Here is a 14,943-nt window from a genome sequence, read left to right as displayed (position 1 = left end):
AATGGCCTTCGTAAAATTCAAAATTCTGCTGGGACCAACGACGGAAAAAATGTCTTGCAATTTCTTGCATTCATAATATTTCCTTCTGATCTCTCCAAAGTCTAGACATTCGGTTAAGATGTGTTTAATGGTAAAATCTGTGTCGCATCCAACACAGAACAGCTTCTCATCTCCCTGTAGGAGGTATTTGTGGGTCAGGGCCGTGTGTCCGATGCGCAATCGAGTAAAAATTACTTCGTCTCTTCTGGAGAGGTCCGAAGGATTTCGCTGTTCTAGTTTGGGTGTTATAACATATAGCAGCCTATATTGTTTTTCTGTTTTTCCCAGTGGCTCTCCCACAGACTGGAGGTGTACTTTTTGACTTTATTTCTAAAGTCAGTCTGAGGGAGAGTGTTTGTCGTTGATCCCAGCAGAAGGGACGAGGCTTTCTTCGCCAGGTCGTCTACCTGCTCGTTTCCTCGGATGCCCACATGGCTAGATATCCATGCGAACATGACGTTTTTTCCTGTTTCGGATAGTGTATGAATTTTCTGTAGTAGCCTAACTATTTGGTGTAGATTGACTGGACTAATTTAAATTACATTTTTATTTTACACATTTATTCACAAAAAGAGGGCAATTTCTCAAAAAATATAATATATACAACTAAAACCGCACACATGCTAATATTTTACACAAGGATGCTTCAAGAGAATGTTTAATAAGTGACTTGACACAACTTTTCTGCACTCTGTGCACTCAACATTCAGTGTTAGCACAAAGCCATACATACAGCCTGGTTGTTTCCCAGGCCAGTCCTTGAAAACATCACATATGGGGCACATAAAGTCAGGAACTAATTTTGTCACTAGCGGAAACACAAGTTGACCCATCAATTTCCTCAGAGACTTGAGTGGCAGAAATGTGTTGGTGTTAGTTCGAGGCAGGGTTCTCTTTCACTAAGTAATGTGGTAAAAGAGTTTGAAAAAGGTGGAGAGGTTGTAGATGTCAAATCAGTATTTGAATAGGTTGCGGTGATACTGCTGATGTCCCTGCAATAGGTTGTGGTGATTCTGACGTAAACACTACAGGTTCATGTGATAATGCCATGAGTTATTTCTCTCTTTGGATATGTTGCAGGTTTAAAAGTACTGGTGTCCATTGATATGAAAGAAAAGGGCATGGGTTCGTCTTGGTATATTTTTAAAAACTCATTAGGGGTTATGCACGGCCAAAAAATATTTCCTGCTCCAACCTTTCTTTAATACCTGTCTCCCTCTATGACTCTTTAACATTCCGTTAACCCTTCCAGCACCATGTGCATATATATTTTCAACAGCGCTTGTACCTCCCACTGTCCCAAGAGTGTACATTCTCAGTTTCGAGGGATACCAAATTTGCGCATTAAAAAAAATATTTGCGAACCTAATTAAAGATTAATTTTTATAATTATAATATTTGTTCATTTACCTTTAAACATTGTTGTTATTATCTAAACCTCATTACAAAGATACTACATCACCTTTTAGAACGCATGCCTCTTTTTCTGAAATACTACTGTATAGGCTGGGACTGGGTTTAATGGAGTGCACAAAAGTGGCTGGGGCTGGAAGGGTAAAAAAACTTTTGTCAAGAAACCAGTTACATTGTATGGCTAGAGTATAACACCATATGGGCTGAAGATCCCTAGGGTAAATGACGACAGTAGAACTACAACATTCTAGCCTAGGGTCTGTGTGTAGAGTATATATACATGATGTTGCATTCCTGGCAACTAAGCCTCTTATTTTTAATTTCCTTGGCCACGTTCACATGTTGGTGGAGAGAAGCAGCCTGTCTGTACTGTAAGCGAACGCCAATGAGAACGAGCTCTGAAATTTAAAGCACTTTTTTCTGGTACACTGAAATTTGGCAAGTTGAGGGAAGAAGGGCCAACATGGTTGCAAATTGCTGAATCAGAGAGATGACAAAAAGTCTTTGAGAGAAGTTGAGTTCCCTGGTTTGCCACTCCCAGATAACATGGCTTGCAACTCCTTCTGTTTTAGAAGCTTTTTGCCTTTTGGTTGAGACTGTGATTGCAGAGGTCGTTTCAAAGTTTTTGGTGCTGGATTTTTCACAGAATTATGAACTGCATTTCCTTGAGCATTTGAGGAAAATAAAGTTTTCTTGATGTCAGCTGAATGACTGGGGGGCAGGGAATCTTTTAGTGACCTGGAAAGAGATGAAGAAACGGGAAATGAAACAGGGATAATCCACCAAAGTATATATATTTAAGTTAATTAAAATGTCCTACATATATACATATAAGTTTAGTATAGTTTCATTTGATAGAGAGACTCATTTAATGGTACCCTGTACATACAAGTGTATCTCTCTCTTTTTCTCCTAACCTCTCTTCATCCCCCTCCCACCCTTCTTCAGGGAAACTGGTCTCAATACTTTACACCGATGTTTCTCATTCACACAAAGGAGGCAGTATACATGAATACATGGAATAAAATACCAAGCAATAACAGCAATTCTTTTATATGGTTGAGCACAGAAAGAACTGAGGGGATGCATCATCTGGTATGGTTCAGCTATTTGCGTAATACAGAATCAGGGATGCCACAGGGATGTTGTAAAAATTTAAGGAAGTTGCATTTGCAAACAAAAAGACAATAGCCACAACTAATACAGGGTTGAACAGAAGACAAATGCTGAGAATAATAACAGTTATTTTCAGGGGGGAAAAAAGGAAAAACAGCATCCCTGCAGAACTTCACGGGTACAATGTTAACTAACAGTGGTGTGCTATTTGCAACAGATTGAGGAATTCACAAGCACAAAGCAGTCGTTGCATGGAAATTTATATGTGTCCGAGTATATGCCATGACATAAAAAGATAAACAGAAAGTTGAGGAAAGTAAGGCAATTCATCTATTTTCTAAGCCAAGGTTTAATTAAACACTTCAAATTAAAATGTCATAACCTTAGTTCAGCATGAGCTACAGTGTCTGTTGGCTGAGACTGAAGGCATCAGGACTTTGGGTGAATTGGTCTTAACAATGCAACCTACCATCTTTCCCTTGAAAAAAAAACTGCATCTGAAATAGAATATCTAGAACATGTGCTACACATAAAACAACCCTTTATTACACTCCAGTTATTAACAGCATGAATAATAACATAATAACAATGCTTGAAATTCTAAACAAATACATGTTCAAGCCTGACAAAAAGAGACTTTATACCAGTTTTAAAACTAATTAAACATACCCGTAACTTTCACTTTGCTCTGTTTTTCTTTTCTTCTTTTTCTTTTTTTTCTTAGAACTTTCTGTCGCATCTGGTACCACCATAGACTCCTGTGCCACTGAAAAACAAAAGCAAATTAAAAGTAGGCCAATAGCTACAAATTGTGGATGCCAACAAAAAAAAGTGTGTGTAAGAAAAACCAGCACCATGTAGAGAGATGTACAGTGGGAAAAAATGGAGACTAAAAACGTACACTGTTTGTGAGAAAAATCAAAAGGTTTGTGGGGATCAATATTTTTAAATTACAAAGAATTTCCTCAGATTTTTCATGTCCTATCTAGGCAGTGGTTGTAGAAAAAGTTCAACTGTGGATGTCACTATGCATTGGGCCCTGGCCATATAACAGGACTGAAGTGGTACCGGTATCAATGTGGTATCCGAATCCTGTTAAATTTTTATCTAGACAAGAAGGATCAAATTTACATTCACTTTTCATGAATAACAGATAGGATCATTGTATTACATAGATTACCCACTGCCAGTTAATCATTTATAGCTCCTTTCTTTTTTTTTTCCAGTGATATTTTTTTCTCCTCATCTTTGTCTTTCATTTTTCTTTTCCCACAATCTTAGCCTCATGGAGATTGACAAAACATCATTAATGGAGATGTGCAGGTAATAATAACAATAACAATGATCATAAAAAACTGCATTTATTGCACGTTTTACAACTATAGGTAGGACAAGGAACACACAAGATATAGTTCTGAACATCTGATGCCAGTTGCCCACATTTCATTCAATCATTTATTCCTGATACAAGTCTTGCCACCCAATGGGGAGACAGGAGACAATGTGACAATGAAGGTGCCAGATGACGGACACGTTAAGTCACTGATTGGAAAATCTGCGTCAATGTGTCATAAAAATGTAGGTGCAATTCGCCATGTTGGATTTGCCGTGTTGGATGTTGATTTGCTTGATATGCTTCCCCCCCCCCCTCTGCTTTCTTGTCCATTTGTGTTAGGTTTATAATCAACAAAACTATTCATTGTTGAGAAGTGGGAAATGAGTACTCTACCTTACAGTTCCTTTCTTTAGGGGGCGGGGGGTTGATTTAGAGATTGACGTTTTTCCGACTATTGGCAGACGATTTACAGGTCTGCACTAAGACTTGTAAAATTTAAAAAAAGAGCTAAAAATATTTTTTTTTTTTATAGATCTAAAAAATCGTAATAAATCGCCTTACAATCGGAATTTCGTAGTGTGGCTAAAAAATCGTAATGATTAAGAAAAAATCGGAAAGGTTGGCAGCCCTGGCAACTGTGTCAGACTAATTTTTAGGTCCAAAGAAGAAAGAAAATTTTATTTTGATGAGATGTGTGTTTGTTCTCTCATCTTCTTTTGTTAGAGTTAGAGGTTGATCTCCTGGCTTGTTTAGAGAGTGAGTGAATGCAAGTTCATTTTTGAACATCGGAGGTGTTGATGTATGTGTTGTGAGTGTTTGTGACTTCGATGGTGTCATAAGTGTTGATGAAGTGATGGCATGCGATTTTGATGAAGTGATGGTATGCGGTGTTGATGAAGTGATGGCATGCGATTTTGATGAAGTGATGGAATGCGACTTTGATGAAGTAATGGCATGCGGTGTTGATGAAGTGATGACATGTGGTGTTGATGAAGTGATGACATGTGGTGTTGATGAAGTGATGGCATGCGATTTTGATGAAGTGATGGCATGCGATTTTGATGAAGTGATGGCATGCGGTGTTGATGAAATGATAGCATGCAGTTTTGTTAGGTCAAGACTTGTTTTTTCATAATGCTCGTGACTGGATGGGAGTGTGATGGCTACTTGTTGTAGGACTGGCAATAAGATTTGTTGGTGTGTCATCATTTACAATGGGACTATAATGTGTGTGCTGTGTCATCATGTGAGCAGCTTGACTTTGGAGAATGCAGGTATTCTTTGTATGCAGCCACCAACAAGACTCAAGTGATGCCGACAAACGGAGCAGGAATTCACACTCATGCTATTGTTAAAGGCACACCGTTTGTAGCTACAAGCGTCAACAGCTTTTTTGTGGCTGCAACTGACGTGCGATATGTCTCCTTTTGATCGTTGAAATCGTGGTAAAACACTTGACGTATAAATTAAATGTGTTAGCAGAATATGGCTGTGCATCTTTGTCCCTCACATCAATTCGAATCTTTTATGTAGAGCCGATCAGACATTGATCTTCAGAGCCCGCACAGGACACTCACACACCAACAAGCACATAAACAGAATCAACCCCATGTGGGAACCCCATTACAGACACTGTGATTACCATGAGGAGACCGTTGAATATCTTCTTCTTCACTGCCCAAACCTGGCAGTTCTTCGATGCAAGCTCCTACACACACCTACAGACATACAAAGCCTGCTCTACTCTGGCGTTGACCAGATGACAAGGACATGTGGTTACTTGAGGGAGGCATTGTGCTGCCAAGAGCGAAATGCTCGCAGCTAAAGGGATTTGAAAACAACAACAACAACGCTCACATCAATCCCATAAATCAAGAGAACGTTCTTGCTATTGTTGGCTTACATAATTGGGGCTTTCTGTAACCTTTTATTTTGTTTGTTTGACAATTAAATTTAAACAACCCACACACGTGACAAAGCTCACTCAGAGACTGTCTATGGTACTCCAATATGTGACTCATTGCAGTTGAACAATTTTTACCTAGGAACACAATTCACTAACTGTAACTCGCTGCAGAATGCCACATAAACAAAATTCACACCAGTACAAAATATGATTTAATGACTATCACACGACACAAACAGAAATGAACACTATCGACTCATTTTGGAAAAATTTGTAATCAAATTCACAACAGCATTTTTGAATGCTTTACACTCACTAATTCAAACTGTTATTATTTCCAAACGAATCTACGGAAGCTGGTGAAATTTTCACAGGATATGAAGAACACGTAGAATAGGCGAATTTGATGAAGAAATAGATCCAGGGGTAGAGTGAGCATCCTTTTATGGCTTAGGAAATTAAGGTGAAAAATGCGTAAGGATAAGGACAAGATCACAGTGCATGAGTTGACCCCAGTCAATCCTCGACCCGACGCGTGAAGCTGCAGGTCACCTGCCACTGATTTATGGCATAAAACGGGAGGCCCAGGGAGACTAAAAAATCGCGGAGGCATAATATTGGATGCTGTGAAGAACAAGTAGGCCTACAGAGATTGTGTCAAATCTCACTTGTGGAATGGATTGATCGAGAGATCCAATGTAAGAACTTATGTCTATTCAGTTCCACGTTACGCTATGATACATCTTTACAAGCCTGAGTGGTGTGAGTTATTGGAAACTGATTTCAGTACCAAATTTCATTTTAAATGCAAAACACTTTCATTTGCTGACAATTTTATGTTTGATTATCTTACAAAAGTTTAATCTTTTTTCAATGAAAAATTATATTGAAGTAAATTCAACCCAGATCTGCAAACAAGTGAAGACATCGAAAGAAAAATACCATACCTTCATGAGCAAGCATGTCTTTTATGTGGAATTTCTGTTCATTCGTCACTATGGACTGCCTATTTACATGACCGCATGATGGGCACTTGGCAATCTGAAATAGTGTAGGTTAAAACAGTTTGAATCATGTGACAGACAAAAATGAATAGATTAGCTTTAGAGAAAGTACAGAAGAGTTATCACAGAAACCAACAAAAACATTGTATTGTCATTCGCTCATCCATCATGCATGAAACTTTACCGACAATGGCAAAAGACAATATTATATTGCTCGAGCATTTTCAGTGTGCCAAATCCATATAAACATACAAACTAAATTTTAAGTAAATAGATTCATCAATAGTGATCCACAATGGTTTTAAAGTCAGTATACCACAGAATAAAGAGTTAAGAGAAAGCATATAAAGATCTCTTGTTCATTGCTCCTAAACCTCTGCGGATGTAACAACCAATGATTTGCAGAAGAAAGTTATATATTTTACAGCAGCAATCAAGATTACATTAGTCCATCGCATAACATAACTATTGCAGTCTAGTATACACGTAGCGAACACACACATAGCACACAGTTTTTTCTTTAAAATGATGTATTTCTTTGTATTTAAAACATGTATAGCGAAAATCGTATGTATGTGTATTTTGACAAAACGATTTCTATGACTCGTTGATTTTGCTGTGTGAGTGCTGGACTTTATTACTTAAATTTACATGAGGTGAGCTTAACCCTATCCGTACGCCCTGGAGTCATTTTGACCCCCGGGGTTGTATTCTTCACATTTTAGAATACTTCTTGTGCGAAGATCTCTTTGAAACTTTAAAAAAAAATCATTTTGACAGACTGCTATGCAAAGCGTACGGATCGGATTAACGAGTAAATTTCCTCTTTGGAAAGTGGTGGTACAGAGCTCCCCACGTCGCAAGGATACGATTATAAAACATGACGTACGGATAGGGTTAAATTAAAAGACAATACTTATTGGGTTGTTATTATACAACATGTAGTCATCTGAGTCATCAGTGCTAACTTTTTTTTTTCTTTCTCTTTGAATGGTATTTTTTAACCACAGGAGCAAACATTTATCACAACTTACAATGGTGTTACGATTAAAACCATGTACAGAAGAGTCTGCTTAAAGTGAATTCTTTGGGCAGGAAGAAAGTGTTCACTTTATCCAAGGTTCAGTTTAACCATTTTGGTGGGGTGGAGGCCTAGAAACAGTAGCTACGCGCAGTGGTGGGTCTAGGGTGGAGGTGGGGTGGGGGACAACACAGCGGGCGAGCCTGGACTAGAGCTCTTCCTTTCTGATTTTGATTGCCGTCGTCAATGCCGACCAGGGATTGTCTGCCGATGCCCGAAGCAAAGAATTTTATTTTCACAGCATGGCGACAGTGACACGGTCGGTCCGTTCTTCGTTTCACTCATTTTGGGCGTTCACTTTATCCGATATCCCCATGAAATCGGTCCATTTTATCTACTATTTTTTTACTTAGACAAACAGCGTTTCAATCGGGACCGCTGGATATCGATCACTTTAACCGACTGTTCAAATAAAGGGTGTTCATTTTAGGTGGACTCCACTGTATAAATATGATGACACCTCAAAAAGATTTTAAAAATCAAATATTTGAAAAGCTTTTAAAATGTTTTTATTTGAAAAACAAAACAACAACAGGTGAGATATTTTTTGGAACTTAATGGAATACGTTCACCAACGTACGATCACTTGCTAGAGTTGATAAACACTGCACTTGTGTTTTGATATATTTAAACGAGTATGCTTATTGCTAACCACAGAAATGACAATACCTGTATCCAGAAAACAGGTCTAGATCTTCAGACAGGGTCAAGACCATTTCAAGTCTGCAGGGTTAGAAGAACAGTCCAGGTGTGCTTTAATCTCATTGTTCCGTTATGCTAATAGACGTTATGCTTAACACTCTTTTCACCATCTGAAGGATTTTTATAGTCAAACTCTTATAATAAATTTACAATTATTTCAGTTTCTCAGTCTTTTGACAACAGGGTACCCTGGTGAGCAAAATGACTTTTCATCAGAGATTAAACATATTCTGAAAAATGGAAATGGATACATATCTTCACAAACACTCGACAAATAAACCTTTCTCCTCTCTAATCATTGCTTTATGTAGGCCAATTTAACATCATGAAATGAAATACTTACAAGGTGACTTGAGCTCTTTAAGAATTTCTTCACAGCATTGTCTTGAAACTTTGACAGTTTTCTCTTGTCTGCCTTAGCGAGTAATTTTTGCAGCTTCTTTGTCTTTTTCTGAGCTGGTGAAAGTCGTGGGTGGTCGTGTATGGTCAGTGACCTGTAGCATGCAGCACATCTTCCATAGTCAACTTTATCTGTAAGATAATATAAAGACACATTATATAAGAAAAACATTGTGTGCTTACAAAGAAAGACACTGGAGTAGCGTATAGTGATTTTTAAAAAAGGACAAGTTCAACGGAAAATTATACTTTCAGAACTATATATGTGTCACGACTTGGTGGAATCAGGCGCTTCTCAATTTTGGGGCATATAGAGTCATTGGTATCAGCTTTATAGAGCTTTTTCATCTATCTTTGCTTTTGATGAAAGAAACACCCATCTGTCTTGAATAGAAGTTGGGATATTTGGGATTCAAGGATGTGAGGAACGACTGGTTTCAGAGGTAAAATTAGCGAGAAAATGGCCGCCAAAGTTCGATAACTTCCATAGCTTGAGAGTCCTTCGAAACCAAAAATTTGTAATTTTGGTGCTTTTAAACTTTAAACAACATTTTTGCCGTAAAATCCACAGCGAAATATGTTTTTAATTAGATGTATGAAGTGTTGAGCCCCCCAAAAAACAAAAATTCAATAAAAATTACCAAATTGGCTGAAAATTGGCGGGTATTTTTATTTTATTATTTTGACGAGCGCCTGATTTCACCAAGATGCCTCATCGTCATCAATGGCTTTCACCCCTGGCAGGGTATAGGCCACATACAAGCTCCTTCCATTTATCTCCGTTCTGGGTCATCCTTCCTAGCTCGTTCCAAGTGAGCTTCATCTCTCTCACGTCCCTTTCCACACATCTCCATGTTTCCAGTGGTCTACCCGTGCCTCGTGTCCCTGTGGGTTCCACGGCAGCGACTATCTTGTGATGTTTCCGCTCAGCTTTATGAAGGTGTGTCCCATCAATCGCAACTTTTTAAGTCCTATTTCTACTTCTATACATCCTTTTGTCCTGTCCTTTCCCACAGCTCTTCATTTCTTATTCTATCCTGCCACTTAATTCTTAGGATACTCCACATACATCTGATGATGAAAGTCTGAGCTTTATTCAGCACTGTCTTTGTTGTCTTCCAATTTCGCAGCCATAGAAGAGCACAGACTTGACATTGGAAATAAAGAGTCAAATCTTGGGGCGCAGTGAGATGTTGCTTGCTTTCCAGACTTTTGACAATAGCTTGAATGCTGATCGTACCTCGGCAGTTCTTGCTTTTACACTTTTACATCTGCCTCAGTTCCACCTTCACCATCAATGATACTTCCAAGGTAGGTTAATGAGTCCATTTCTTCCAGGGGAGTGTCTTCCACTGTCACAGCAGGGCTTGAAACTTTTCCTAACTTCACTACTTTCGACTTGCCCGCATGTTTACGTAGACCAACACCCCTTGATAGGCTGTTGAGTTCCTTGGTCTTTTGTTGCATCTGACCATGTGTGTGAGAGAGCAGTGTAAGGTCATTGGTGAAATCCAAGTCATCCAGCTGCTGCCAAGGGACCCACTTTATTCTGTTGCACTTGCCTCTGATGGCTTCTTTCATGACCCAGGCAATTGCCAGTATGAAGAGAAAAGGTGAGAGCAAGCATCCTTGTCGCACTCCTGTCTGTACCTGGAATGGTTTTGAGAGCTGTCCTTTGTGGAAGACTTGGCAGTTTGTTCCTTTACAGGTGGCCCCAACAAGCCTGATGATTTTGTCGGGTATTCCAAATCACCATAATGCCTCATGAGTTTCCACAGAGTTTCCCTGTCCATGCTGTAAAATGCCTTTGGATAATCAATAAAGTTGACCACGGGTGGCGAATTCCATTTAAGCGATTGCTCAACAATGAGGCGCAGAGTAGCGATCTGGTCCACACATGATCAGTTTTTGCGGAATTCTGCCTGGTTTCCGCAGAGCCTCTCATCTGTGGCCAGCTTGATTCTCTCGAGGAGTGTCCTGGTAAAGACTTTCCCAGGTATGGACAGGAGTGTTATGCCTCTGTAATAGTTACAATTGCTGGGGTCTCCCTTCTTTGGCAGCTTGATTAGGTGGCCTTCCTTCCAGTATGATGGTATTTCCTCCTCTTGCCAAACCTTTTCGAATAAGGCATAGAGAATTTCCACTGATGTATCTTTATCTGCCTTACGGGCTTTCAGTGGTATAAGGCAGGGACCAGCTGCAGTAATTTCCTCTCTTGAAGGTGGTTCCGAACTATCAGGAGGTTATATCTGGCTGGAAAAATTTCTGGTTGGTTTTCTGTAGGTGGTCGATTTAATTATTTTAACGAGCGCCTGATTTCACCAAGATGCCTCACATATGATAAATTATTATCAAACTCCGCAGTATGAAGAAACACAACCAAAAACAGGATGACAAAAGGATGTAAAAATGAAATTAACAAAGAACCAGACAAATAGAGTTGAAACAACCCATCCAATCAAAAAACAAGCTGTGGAAGATCGAAACAACACGCTCTGAATTGATACCATCTTTGCCAAGTAGAGCATTAGAAAGACATTTTTAATATTCGTGGATCTAAGGAGAAGTCACTCTGAGAAGAGTCGGCATGTTCAGCAAGAGGAAAAGACGGTTCAGAAATTGGCCACGTCAAGTCCAGACGCGCTTTGGTCCCCCTACATTGTCTTAATATACAGATGGGTTAAAGGGGCCAAAAAAGAAATATGATGAACATGATTACTTACTGATTCCCCTTCTGTAATTGTGCTCAATGAGAAACCTGAAATGTACACCAAAAAATTTTAAATCATTAAATAAAACAAACAATCTGGTGAGATTTCCTCCTTTCCTATCAAACATCTATCGACTCTGTCTTTCCTTCTTCTTTACTTTTTATGTTACTCTCTAGTAACATCTTTAATCTGTGAATATTTATAACCTATTCGCGTTGCATGTGTTGTAAATTTTTAAAAACTAAAACTAAGCAAAATTAAATCTCGCCATCCTTGAGACAAGCAAGACGTAAGTGCCACAATGCGGTTCTAATGCTGCCCTCTGTTACACAGCCCTGACAGTTCAACCTCAGTCTCAATAGAAATGCTGCTCAGTGATCTGTGTCCTGTCTAATGCAGACGAACTGTCATAATCCATTCACCAGCCGTTACTGTCAGTCCCTCCACTGAATGAACTGATCATGTTGTGTAGGACCCTCCCACTATTTACCCAAGTTGACAAGAATAAGTCAGTAAAAGTAAATGTTCAGGCGTGTGATCCATCATAATCTTTAAGCCCGCCCACAACTCATATAAGTAAGATGAGCAATCCGTAACAATGGACGTTAACATGAACTTGTTACAGAAGTGTCACTCATTCAGTAAGTTGTAGTGACCCAATGTTTGTTTTACCATGGCATTCGGCCATCTTCGTCAGCCACATTTCGCTTTGTTTTACCCTATTGCACAAAACGAGAAAGAACAAAAAAGAAGTCCTTAGCCTGCAACCCCCACTGGATCAGACCTCAGAAGGGAAAGCTTTGTTTTCTCTGTTTTGACCAGTTCTGCCTAAGACGGCCACCTGTCTAGAACAGCCACTTTTCTCCTCGACAATGGGTGGCCATCTTACACAGGTTCAACTGTAAATATGAAAAAGTGGAAATGAAAAATGCACTTCTTTCTTTTGTAAAACTAGTCCAAAGAACAGCCAAACCTGTCCAGATGGTCACCTGTCTGAGACAACTACCTGTACAAACGACCACTTTCCATTTCCCCCTTTGCAGTTTTTCTATAAAGGCACTGCCTAAAACAACAACCTGCCCAACCCGTCTGCGGCCACAATATTTCATCAACTAAGAGCCTAAAAAACCTGTCTAAGATGGCCACACAAATCTATTATTGTCCAACATGTTACCATTTAAATTATTAATTACTTATCTGCTCCTGACATTGTGAACAAGCCGTCATAATTATATAATCTATTCACCTGTTGGTATTGTTAAGACTGAACCAATAGCTGACTAGTTCGTTGCAAAGTAGGCGATGTTTTTGCTCTCTCCTACTGCCCTAAGCCTGGGACTGACTCCAGTTAGAACCTCAAAAGTGAAGAGTATGTTTTCTTCTTTTTGATTTCACCTGCTTAGAACGGACGCTTTTGTCCTCGAAAATGGGTGGCCATCTTAAACAATTTTGACTGTATTTCAAAAGACTTTTAACTAATACACAGTGCTGTGTATACTCCCTTGCACAAATTGGTAATTTCAATTTCACCTGAAGTAAGACTGCAGCTTGTCATTTCCCTTCACTTTCAGTAAATGTTTTGGGACAAACTTTGCAGATACACTCTCCTTCAATTCCAGTGCCATCTCTGAAAAAAAACAAAAGCAAATAAATCCAAAAAATATATGTGCCAGTTGATTTTAAAGATAAGTCTAAATCTGAATATATGTGTCCTGTTTGATTCAGGATACAATATATGAATAATTTTGCTTCAATGATCCTGAGACAGGGTTCTGGTTCTGATCCGATGCACTCATCAAAATCAAGACTACTAACATACTTTTATATCATGAAGGAAATAAACTCTTTCATAGAGTGTAAATCATAGCATTTGAATTTGAACGCCTAGGAGGTCGACCTGCATATATTTAGAGAGAGAAAAGTCCACCCTAGGAAGCCATTAAAGCATTTCAACTGAAAGTAAACTAAATAATTTATGGAAGTAGTGAGTATTCCAGCCCAGGGTGAGAACCGTAATTTTTGGGGGTTATTCCCACTTTCCCACCCGGGTTGGGTCACTTCTCATCTTTCCTATTAAATCTATCAAGATCCAAATTCTAGTTTTATAAGATGTAATACAGGCTGAAGGCCGACCTCTAAACCTAGGGTGAGAATTAGACATACACTGGCAGATCTCCCTTGCACCCTCTTTCTGAATACTGTCTATCGGTGTGGACGATCAAATTGACAAAAACAAAGGTAAAAAATGATGTTAAAACACAAAATTAATTAACTTGGTCGTCAACAAAGATGCCACCGCTATTTAACTTTTAGAATCGAGCCAAACTACGTGGGTCGCCATTTTGTTTTGCCAGGAAGTTCTCGGCTACTCGACCTCTCTCTCTCTCTCCTCCCCCCCCCTCTCTTTTTCTCTCACTCTCACTGCCCACAGACAAAATTGAACGGTTTCAACAAAAGAGCGCTGGAATGTTTGTTCACGGTGAACGCTACACTGGTTGTCTATCACTATCACGGTGAAGGCACACCGGGTGAGAATAGCCAAAAGGCCCGCCTGCGCTATTCTCACCCGCAGTGAGTGTGAGAATATAGAGGTGGCCTTCTAAACAGAATATTTTTCTCACAAACTGTACAGAGGACATGCGATTAAACGTAGAAAGACGCAAACTATATTAAGGTAAGGCGCCCATCTTGTTTGACGTCAGACCAGGATACCCCTTCGATCACGTGACTACATCTAAGTATAGCCAACTGCACGGCACCAAAGATGGAAGTGTCTATGTATATATTATGCTTAATCCACACCTTGCTCTCGGAAGTTCTGAAGGCTGAATTGACAGCCCGTCTGCGTTTGAAGTCATGCAATGATTTTAGGAGCGGTTCGATCCCGGTTCCGGACAGTTGTTTTTTTTCTCTTCTCCTCCTCCCGACTGACCAACAGTCCCATAAATTATAATTCGTACAGCTGATTTGAAGTGTATATTAATGATGAAGAATGCAGGGGGGGGGGGGTTAGATCTTTGAGAAACATTTTCGAAACTAATAGTGTTAAATGAAGTATATAATCATAATATACACGATATGAGCGTTTGTTGCACAGTTGACGAGCTCTTTACGTTACGTGTGCAGGGCCTTAGTTTGTGGTTTCCTTACAAAGATGGGCTAAAGGGGCCAAAACATAAATATAATATTATGCAATTGGCTCCTCGACATAATATGCAGTATAGATTAGAATATAT

At 39.3% G+C, this 14,943-nt stretch overlaps 1 protein-coding gene across 1 annotated transcript; it reads right to left on the bottom strand.

Annotated features, from left to right (window-relative positions):
- Positions 1-582: 582 nt before the first annotated feature.
- LOC101861151 lies at positions 583-13,334 on the bottom strand (the record flags this gene model as incomplete). The annotated part of the gene is given in 6 exon segments (XM_013086883.2): positions 583-2,190; positions 3,238-3,334; positions 6,758-6,851; positions 8,941-9,128; positions 11,720-11,754; positions 13,238-13,334. Coding segments are annotated over 6 exon segments (765 nt in total). The 3' UTR covers positions 583-1,934.
- Positions 13,335-14,943: the final 1,609 nt, after the last annotated feature.

The sequence above is a fragment of the Aplysia californica genome, unplaced genomic scaffold (genome assembly GCF_000002075.1).
Source record: "Aplysia californica isolate F4 #8 unplaced genomic scaffold, AplCal3.0 scaffold00516, whole genome shotgun sequence".
Classification (NCBI taxonomy): domain Eukaryota; kingdom Metazoa; phylum Mollusca; class Gastropoda; order Aplysiida; family Aplysiidae; genus Aplysia; species Aplysia californica.
This window is presented reverse-complemented; position numbering and strand designations above follow the sequence as displayed.